This window comes from Oryzias melastigma, linkage group LG6, assembly GCF_002922805.2.
Source record: "Oryzias melastigma strain HK-1 linkage group LG6, ASM292280v2, whole genome shotgun sequence".
Classification (NCBI taxonomy): Eukaryota; Metazoa; Chordata; class Actinopteri; order Beloniformes; family Adrianichthyidae; genus Oryzias; species Oryzias melastigma.
In genome coordinates, this window is record NC_050517.1 from 16730088 (window position 1) to 16740799 (window position 10712).

The window sequence follows — 10712 nt, forward strand, 5'->3', positions numbered from 1 at the left end:
TCAAATGGAGAAGATTGAGTTTATGTTGGCTCTTTTTTCATACCTGTAATATTTTTGCGGAGCTCATCGTCATTCTCTCCCAGTGCCTTGACCAGCTCAGAAATGCCACTCTTTTCAACCAGGACCGTCTTGTTTTCCATGTTCTTATAGATGAGGTTGCGTGCTGCACCAGTGGCATAACGTCGCACAACCGGGTCATCGCTGTTGAAAAGGTTCACCAGATCCCCTATTGCACCCTGATCCCGTACCTACAAGCGTACAAAATAATAATAATAATAATAAATCAGGTTAAGACACTTTATCAGCTTTATTACCAGAAAAAAAAAATGTCCATTTAATTCATGTAGTAAATCAGAGGCATGCATGTCTGTTAAACAATGTAGGACAGGGAGCCAAAACACACCTTAGGTCACGGGCCAAACAGGGTAAACATTTATTAAAGACTTTAACAAAATTTGTAAAACTATGAAACTGTAACTTATGGCATGAATAATATGGCATTACCTGCAATAACGCTAGTGTGGATGCTGTAAGCTGAATGTGGCTGCTAAAGATGCTAGTGTTGATAGCAAGATGCTGAAATTAATAGTTAAAAATGCTGAAGCTGATAGCTGAAAATGCTGAAGCTAATAGCTAGCTGAAATATTAGCTAAATTCCAAATTAGCCTCAAAAAAGACAAAAAAAAAACCTAAATTAGGCTAAACGGCTAGCATGTAACTGAAATATTAGCCAAACTCCAAAATAGCATAAACATGGAAAAAAGTCTAAATTAGCCAAAACCGCTAGCATGTAGTTGAAATATTAGCTAAACTCCAAAACAGCATAAAAATGAAAAAAAAAGCCTAAATTAGCCAAAATGGCGAGCATGTAGCTGAAATATTAGCCAAACTCCAAAACAACCTAAAAAACTAAAAAAAAAAGCATACATTAGCCAAAACAGCTAGCATGTAGCTGAAATATTAGCTGAACTCCAAAATAGCCTAAAAGTCTCAGCATGTGCCAAAATAGTCCAAAAAGCTAGCAGAATTATTTTGTTTTATTTAAATCCATGACTTTTTAACATACTTATGAATAATATAAATTCAGGAATATATTCCAGAATAAATCAACTTTAACCTTAAATAACTTTCAATATTTTACTCTCAATAAAAATATATTTTGTCAAAATTATATAAGCGCAAGATTAAATTGGGGCATTAATAACAATAAGATAAAATGATCTAGAGACCCAGATAATTTGGCTTTGACACATGATGTAGGATCAAGCTTTTTATATGAACATTACTATTTTTAAAAATATTTTTTCTTTGCAGAAAATTAGCAAATGTCTTGAAGCAGCTTAACTTAGAAAAGTCATGATGACCCGCAGAAAGATTCCTCCTTACTCCTCCCAGGATTACACTCAGGTAAACTAATTGGCCAAAAGTCGTCCCTGTATTTACTACTCTGATAAAAGAGTAATGTTCCAAGCAGGGTATTATCCTAAAAACATAACACAGAGGTGACTAATGCAGGGAACACTGCAGCAAAGAACTATTTTATCATCTTCCTTTTGGCTCCAAAGAATCTGTTCTGACTGGTTAGGGTATTTTTGAACATGTAAAGGGCTATAATGTCAGAATTTATTAATTACCTCAACTTTTGCCTCATTACTGTTGAAACATTGATGCTGTATCCATGCAGCCCCAAGTATCTGAAGTTCAGGATCTCCTGATCTGATGTTGTCCACTGCTGTGTATATGTCCATACCGCTGAGCCTGCCAAAGGAAAACAAAAGTGGGTTATTGTTCCTGCCTGAATTAGGAACATAATGTATATTTCGGGTGACAGCAGCCACCGAAGTGCACACCTGATTTGTCCCATGTGCCTTAATTTGATTCAAATCCCACAGTGTTCTGCAGACCCATTAAACATAATCGCTCGCTGAGGGATGTGTAAAATGCAAGGCCTCAAACTGAGGTGCCACACCCAAACCAGTCCTGCTGCTGTGACATCCTCTTAGGAAACCCACACTCCTCCCATGAAACCCTCCCGCAGATGACAATTGCAACACATCCATTTCAGCAAGAAACTCTACATAAACAAAATGACCCGCCATGATTATGAGAACCCTGACAATTTAGAGGTTATAAAAAGATTAAATTAAAAATGTTTAGACCCCATAGTAACACGTATGTATCCCCAGTGCTTCAGATTAACATATTACATATATACATTACTTGCGATGGTCTTAACTTACCCCATCTGCTCATCAAAGACGTCCACACCTCTTCCAACGCTTTGGAGGCTTTTAATGGACATGGAACGGGGCAAGGTGCTTTGGCGAAACATGTTCAGATTTCCCTGGGAACTACCCTGAACTAAAAACCCTCCGTCCATTTTGTCTCTCCCAAAGCTGCTGGCACTTGAGGACATCTGGTTCCCAGACATCGAACCAACACTCATTCGGTTTCTGTTTGCAATCCTGCTGATAGTACGGAATGCCGGGCCTTTGAAGGAATGCTGCTGCTGAATGAACTCTGTCCCTCCCCCTGACATTCCTCCATTTGAGTAAATAGTGCCGCTTAAAGATCGTGGCATAGGTGCCATCTGGTTCATGGTGCCTTGCCTCATCTGGGTGCTGTAGCCGTTGACGGCACTTTGAGTGAACTGGCGTTGCACGGTGGAGTCGCGTTCAGATATCAAGCTTCCAGCGTCGTCGTCGTCATACATCCAGTTGCCCCCCATTTGTCGCATCGAGTGCACAGACACTGTATCTGGTTCTATTCGATTCTGTTGTCTCATGCTTCCTTGGGAAAAACCCATTCTGCCGTCTTCTATGTAGTATCCCCCACCCCCACCTGCAACTCCACCTCCAACTCCACCACCAACTCCACTACCAACACTCATCCTTTGAAACTGAGCAATGGCCGGGCCTGAAGACCGGGAGCTGAAATCTGCCCGCTGGGATATGCGAGGACCCTGAGGAAGAACAAACATCTCAGATTGAAAGCTCAATTACTCAGTGTGATGCAATCAACTGTACGCGTGGATTCACTGGTTGCATCACAGCACAACTCAGTGACTTGAACATTAATACATGAGTGACACACAATGTCTCTATTTAAAGCACTAAAAGAAGGAATTTCAAGGGTGGACTTGAAAATCAGCACCGATCTGATCACAGCCAATTGTGAAATACCACACGAGTTGCGTCCTTCATGACCAGGTCAGCAAGAGCAATGACTCGTATCCTGCGATAACTAGAAAAGCCGCTCATCCAACAACCAGGCTTTGACATGTATACCCACCATTGTCCTGGAGCCGCTGTACATCAAGGATGACTTTGAGGTGAAGCCGCCTGGGCTGTAGGTGCTGTATTTCATGGTGGAGGAGCCGCCATAGTCTGAGAAAAGCACAAAAGCCTCATGACTTCATTGTATTTGGTAAAAAGAGTAACTAACTCCTTAAATAAAAAATCCACCCTTTAAATAGTTTAATGAAACAATATAAAATCAGATACTTTTAAGTATAGTACAGTGTGTTCTCAGTGTCTGAGGTAGCAGTACCTGACCAGCCGCACGGAGGGGTAGCTCAGGTTACCCGTCTCTTTGAGAACCATTTTCATTGGAGACACAAAGACTCTTTCAGCACACAGAAAAATGTCTAGGTTTTGCTCTCATTCCAAATTAGCCTATTTATAGGGAAGGGTCACTCAGCATGAGGCAAAGAAGAGATACAAAAGAAGGAACCTAAAGCACAAGTTTGTGTACAGGAAAAAATTCTAAACCCCAAAATGTTGCAACAGAACCGCGTTAATTATACTCTGCGACTGCGGGTGCAATTAAGTTTCCGATCAGATGCCAGAGAATGTTGGAATTTTACAACCCGTCATTTCCTGCAGTGTGCTAGAGATAAAGTACACAAAGTACAGATGAAGCAGGCATTGAAAAGTCGGCCAATTTCAGATGTAAAGAGACATTTAATACATGTCAGGAAGATCGACACAGCTGTGGGAGCTTGTGAAAGTGGATATATGTAGTTGTTTAGAATTATGTCATGGTGAAAAGATCAGTGAAGGTGTTTTTTAAGGGAAGACCCGCCTTTGTCTTATAATGGTATAGTGTGCATTGTGCTGTAAGTGTTTTGTTTGTTGTGTATATGAAACTATTCCATTGCCCTTAAAATGACATACATATCACATGACTGAAAGTTGACCTAAATATTTAGTGAATGTTCAGACGAAGCCTGAACATTCAAACGTAGAACGTACAGTTTTCAATACATTTTTAATTTAGTAATTTAGAGGCTGCTGGTCTCGACCCGGTTCACATCCTTTCTGTAACCATGTTCTCCTCATACACCTGGCTTCCTCCCGCAGTCTTAAAACATGTTTCATAGGTTATTTGGTGACTAAATTGCATGTGACAAAGTCAAGGCCCAGGGGCCGGATCCGGCCCTGGAGATCATTTTATTTTATTGGTATTAATGGTATTAATTGTGCTTATTTCTCACTAGTATAATTTTGACAAAATATAATTTAATGGAGAGGAAAATATTGAAAGTTATTTAAAGTTGATTTATTCTGGAATAATATTCCTCCCTTTTTATTATTCATAGTTATGTTAAAAATTACTTTTTTAAAGTTTTAAAAATGTAGTTTTAGTGTTCAATAAATGTTTATCCTGTTCGGCGTTCGGTGTGTTTTGGATTTTGGCCTCCTGTGCGATTGAGTTTGACACCCCTGCTCTAAATTGTCCTTTAGGTGGTGGCTGGGATAGGCTCCAGCAACCTAAAAAGCTGGTTTGAAAGATGGACGGATGGAATTTGTAAATTAATTTAAAAAAATGTTAAATCTTTGCTTATCTTAAATAACTAGAAACAGTTTTTTTAAACTAAAGTTAGTTCTAGAAGGAACATTTGACAAATAAATGTATATAAGTTTTAAAAATGATGTCCTAGAAATCAAGAGGTGTTGGGCAGCGATACCCAGAACTAGACTTTCAGTACATGAAGATCATTTTCAGTAAGTCCTCTAATCGATCTTGTCACATCTTGTTGTTTTAACTGTTAATATGGCCTTTCAAGCCTTTGGTTGTGTTTGTTTTGTACATAACGCCACATTCCGCTGCCTCAAAGCCACATTTATCTTATGATTTCTGACACTTGTTTGATATTTGGCAAACTCCAAAGGTTTAACTCCAAAGTCCACTCAAGTCAGTTTGTGGAGTGACTCAGATTTAAAACACTCAAACACACCTATCAGCAAACATCAGAGAACACTAACAATCCCCCCAAAATACTTTTGATTAACTTGTTCATATCATTAAATATGTTTTTATTACTTTCATAGTTTTCCTTGAATATAATGGCTAGAAATAAGTTTTTAAAGGTTGTAGTGACTGATTATTTAGCTAAATTCTTGCAGTACTCTTGGGCGTTTTGTTTTCCTCATGAGAAACCAGCCCTCTCTTCTTTATGAAGATTCCCAAAAAACCACAAACCACTCAAACCAGCAGCCATGTTTTTTTTCTTCTGCTCAAAGGACAACTGATAAGTTGTCACAGTGGTGCATCCATTTTACTCCTCCAACCACACCCCAGAGTAAAACAAGACAAGTCTAATGGATGCAGAAAAAAAGCAGATGTGTTTCTATGTACGTTTGCGTTTTTTAAAATCTGCTCCGACAGCATGCTTGCCTGTTGAGACAGGCAACATCAGCGCCTCTGGGAAAGTTAAACTAGAAGAGTGAGTTAAAAAAGAAAAAAAAAAGAAGTTTTTCTTCTTGGTGCTGCAACAAAACAACACTAAGAGGTCAAATAAACAAAAGATGGGTGTAAATTCTGTCTGCTTTTCCTTCTACAGGTCGGTTGACTTAAACGACCTAAAGGAATGTCTCCAAAAAAAGCCGCCGCACAAGTTTCAGTCGGCGACAGATTTCCCACACTCAGCTCTTTGACTGCAAACCATCAAAATCCCTCCTTCATTTCACCAAAACAATCCAGCGTGGAGCCCAGAATGTCCCGTCATTTTTCCAACAGCTGCTCCATTGTCATCTCCCAGACTGCCCACATCTCCTTTAAGCTGAATAAGGTCTGAAACCCAATCCCTCTCACCTTCGCCCTGCTATCAGGTGAGTTCATAAAAGCAGCACTTGTTAAGACCTGTTACACATTAACAGGCGTTCATATGCAGCCGCAGCAGAGACATGACACTCTGCAGGCTTTCTCCTGCTTCGGGACATTTCTTGAAGCATCCAGATGAGCCCAGGAGAACAAAATCTACAAGAATCCAGCTGGGACAAGAGTTCAAAAGAGCCACGCCCTCTCCCACACCCAGGTGGAACACCTGACTCACCTGTGTTGTGCTTAAGCAAAAGGACTCTTTGAGGATAAGCTTAAATAGCCACAGCAGTTGTTCAATCACAAACCAATGACTTTTTGGGTTTTTTTGTGCTGAATCACATGATTCCCAAACTTTATTTCACTGACAGGATTAGTCTGCGCAGACATGTAATCATCTACAGGATTTGGACTGTGGTCATATGATGATATCAGCACCTGTTCCTGCCCTGAACTGCTTCTAGTTCCACCTTTCACCAGCAGCGCACTAGCCCCTGGCGTTCTGTCAACTATTACCTCCCATTTGAACAATCTGTCGATATTTACCTGACATGGGGTGCTGTGAGGCCTTTCCATTCTGTCGCGGAAGCGTGGACTTCTCCGCGAGTTTCAGCTTGATCTGCTCCTGGACGCGGCGCGCCTTGGCTTCGTCGTCGGTCAGCGCGCCCCCGTTCCCGATGCGAATGTCAGACGGGAGGGCGTAGGTGGTGGACGCGCTGTGGGGCTGCAAGGCAGACAAAAAGACGTTCGTGGTACTCATGGTGGCGCGTGTGAGCTTCCCTGTCTGCGTTGTGCCAAAGTTGTCCGCGCTCTGTCTGCGTCGTGGCAATTCCGAGTGGAGGGCGGCCGCCCCAGAGCGCGCAGAGCTGCAAGACCCACAGGGGGTGGAGTCTCCAGGAACAACCATACCTGGCCCACAGGTGAGCCAGCCCCTTTGACTGATAAGACTTTTAACTGATTCACACAGGTGAGTTGTTCTTGGAAACGAAATGATGAATAAATAAACAATAAGAAAAGAGAAAGGGAATAAAATCTATGTTGTTTTACGTTTACTGAGAACGTGAGTCACTGATTTGGTTAGATAATGTCATGTTTCTAGAGACAGTTTATGGGCTACATCCAGGATCTTTTAAACATTGCACCTTATAATCCAGGAAGCCATACCTCAAAGGTCAAGAAAGGTCAACATCACTTTTTCCCCCCTTTTTTGTAAATTATTTTCCCCAAACAACCATACTTGAGACTATTTTAAAATGTTTTATTTAAATCTGTTATTAAAAGTGAGTTCATTCTGGCTTTAATCTTAAACTTTTGAAGAATTTCTGATCATTTTTTCCAATGAAAACAGTGTTTAAGTTCTTTGATTTACTGTAATTTTTCAACTGTGAGCACGATCAACGTCATTCCAGTAAATTTTGAAGGAGAAAAGCCGCTTTTCTCCTTCAAAATTTACTGGAATAACGTTGATCAAGTTGAACATTTACAATATGTTAAAGATTTTGTGTTTAGGTGTCACCGACGACGATTTAAAGGGTTAAGAATCTTTCATTCACAATAACCCAAGTGAGACGGGTTCAGATCCTTTTCCCACAAGATAAAACAAGTCCTCAAACATCTCAGTAGTGAGTCACCCCGTGATCAGACGTCAGATCACACCTCCACGCTTTCCGCTTAAATAAGTGAACGCATTTTTTAATACCATCACACTCTAACAATGTTATCACTTTTCCCACAGAAGATAAGGAGTTACTCATGTTCTTGTTAAAACCTAATGATGTTGAAAGACGAATGCATAGAAACAGGAATTTACAACGACGACACTGATTTGTTCCTCTTTCTGTTTAATTTTTTACGACGATCCCCTTCTCCCCTGCAGTATATACAATCCAAAACTTCCGTTGTCAGTCAAAAGTGCTGCTTTTATTGGATTATACTGAGGAAGATTGCTCAACCGGTGCAACAAACATACTACCATGGTAACAGAAGTTAAACAAAACTTCCTTTCTACTGTCTCCTAATCAGCCGATTTCAATATTTACTCTACATTTTTGGGAATATATATGAACCAATTCTGTTTATTTGGCCAATAAATTGTTTAAAGATTATTTAATCAATAAAAAGCAAAATGAAACAATAGATCCTATTTGAAAAGTTATGGTGCTTTCATACTTTCCTTTATTTTTAAATAGTATACAGTTGTGAGTTTAGTTAGTCAAAGATGTCTGCCATAACTAAGTAGGTATTTAGTTAGTTTGTGAATTATGAGGACTGCATGACAGTAAAAAAGGAGTGGCATAACTGCACTCTGTAATTAAGTGGAGCTACACCTTAGTTTCTTCTACTTTGTTTGTTTTAAGGCTTAGCAACAATTTATTGTCACGCACCATGACAGGAAAACTTTACCAAAACGTTGCAATAACAGAAGGAAAAAAGTATTAATGACATAAAAATAAAGATTTTTATAGGTACTTTGTTCCGTAAAAGAGAGCAGAGGAACTTTTTCTTTAAACACAGTCAATTCCAGCTGTTTTAAGAGTGATTTAAATGAGAAAAAATATTAAAAGAAACACGATGATTGAAAAGCGATTGAAAATTGTAAAGCTAATAGTTGTCACTGATCTAGGTGTGTTTAACTTGTTCTCCGCTTTTGGCTCATCGCCTGGAAGAGCTAAACGCACTCAGAAACCGTTTTTACTCCCCAATCCAACCACTTAATGCCGACTGGGTCCCAGTTTTCAAGTCAATTTAACCTGGATTTGAACTCATGACCTTCCAGTCTTAAGGTGGACCACAACAATTCAAAAAATGTCCAAATAAAATTAATTTAAGGAATAAAAGGAATCAAGAACGATGTTTTACAAGTGAGTAAATTCAGGAAAAAAAAATTAAATTTCACTGTTTTAATCTAACTTGCAATAAAAACTTTAGCACAAATATCCAACTTTACTCACCATAATCTCTGAGAATGAGTGCTGATGTCTTCCACTGAAGTTCTCTTCGTGCTCTGCTCCAGACTGACAGGAGTTGCAGAATATTAAACGTTTCAATCAGTCACCGCCCTGAAATTAAAACTCTTACCTACACAAGACAAAGAGATGACTCAAAGTAGGAATGACACTATAGGGTGTGCTGAAGGAGGAGGGAGAGGAGCAGCAGTGACTCCATGCTGCCTCCCAAAAAGTGAAACGGGTTTTCTGGGAGTAAAATCTGCGTTTGTCATATGCTTTTTGTGAAATGACTCTTCTCTTTCACTGGAATGTTTGTGGGGCTTTAGTTCTCGTTATGATTCAAAATTGACTTCGCCGGTAGAACAGATGATGAGCGATCAGCCGTTTTTCCAGACTCTCCCTGAACCCACCGGCGCTCATCAGTTTGTCTGAAATGACTTCACCTGTCTGTGCATCGACATGCTGAATGAAGAGGGGTGTGAACACGTGCAGAAATAACATGAATGTGAAGTTTTCTTCAACATTTGTATTCATTCAATCTTCAACTACAAATAAATCCTTAAAGCTGGGGTGTCCAAACATTTTACAAAGATTTGTTGAGGGCCTACATTCTTTGAACCCTTCTAAATGCAAATTAATTATTAAATGATAATTTTATTGTGACTAAATACTACATTTTGGTCAAATTAATTGAATTTCATATTTGTAGACCAGAAATAGTTGATTTAATGTGGGCCGCATTTACCCAGACTTTGGACATGTCTGCCAAAGACGATTATTTAACATATTTTAGTAAAGGCCAAACTTTAAAGTAAGATCTAAACCATGATGATTAAAGTATTTGTCTTAAAAACTCTAAAATATTCCTTGCTGTTTTTCCAAATCCAATTTTATTTTATTTGCACATTCGAAGTAAGATTAGAGGATAAGACTCTTGAGATGCAACGACTCGTTTTCAAGAGGGTCCTCCATTAAAATCAGAAAACAGATGACAGAGTAGAGTATTAAAAAAAATTAAAAAACAAAACAGTGTAAATTGAAATTAAGTACACATAACACACATAAACAGGCTCTCAAAATCAACCCCTACCTAACACAACATTTAAAAAAACATGAGCGAACACATCTATGAGAACTGAAAAAACAAGGAAACAAAAAGTTCACATAGAAAAATTAACAAATGAAATATTTTGAATTTAAAAACAAAGTTTGTTTACATGAATTAACAGAGACTTTCTAAACAATGACAAAGATGTAATGGATCGTAAAGATAAAGGAAGATTGTTCCAGTCTTAAGAAGCTTTAACACTAAAATAATTTTTACTAGATTGTTTTTTTTATGTCACAGAATATATATATATATATATATATATATATATATATATATATATCAGAAAAAAACTGTAAAGTTTGAGTCGGAAATGATAAAAAAAAAACTAACAATAATTAACTTTTTTGGGACAAACTTGTATTTCACGGATTTCTTGTGTCCAACAAGTAAAAAACTGAATTCACATGTTTTTTGCTGCAGTGTTGTCTGTAACCTAAGAAGAGGGATTATGTTTTTGTCCTGTCAGCAAGCAGGATTATTTCTGTAAATATAATTCCATAGGAATTAGCAAAAAGGCGGTGCAAGAGGTGACCCCCCCCCCCCCCCCCCCC

General features: G+C 38.8%; 1 protein-coding gene and 1 long non-coding RNA gene across 3 annotated transcripts in view; one reads left to right on the forward strand and one right to left on the reverse strand.

The window, feature by feature from the left end:
* Positions 1 to 9202, reverse strand: part of pkp3a (plakophilin 3a) — an 18133-nt gene extending 8931 nt beyond the window's left edge. The window contains exons 1-6 of one of the 2 annotated variants that reach the window (XM_024281755.2): positions 9054 to 9202; positions 6649 to 6826; positions 3292 to 3386; positions 2241 to 2962; positions 1635 to 1758; positions 44 to 248 (exon numbers count right to left, since the gene is read on the reverse strand). In XM_024281755.2, coding sequence (XP_024137523.1) covers positions 44 to 248; positions 1635 to 1758; positions 2241 to 2962; positions 3292 to 3386; positions 6649 to 6826; positions 9054 to 9056 — 1327 coding nt within the window. In that variant the 5' untranslated portion in view covers positions 9057 to 9202. Of the gene's footprint in view, positions 1 to 43; positions 249 to 1634; positions 1759 to 2240; positions 2963 to 3291; positions 3387 to 6648; positions 7032 to 9053 lie in introns of those variants that run through there. The other variant, XM_024281754.2, reaches the window with a different exon arrangement.
* LOC118598856 overlaps positions 6909 to 10712 on the forward strand; it is a 7684-nt gene continuing 3880 nt past the window's right edge. The window contains exon 1 of the long non-coding RNA XR_004948039.1: positions 6909 to 7022. This is a non-coding gene — a long non-coding RNA (uncharacterized LOC118598856). The remainder of the gene's footprint in view (positions 7023 to 10712) is intronic.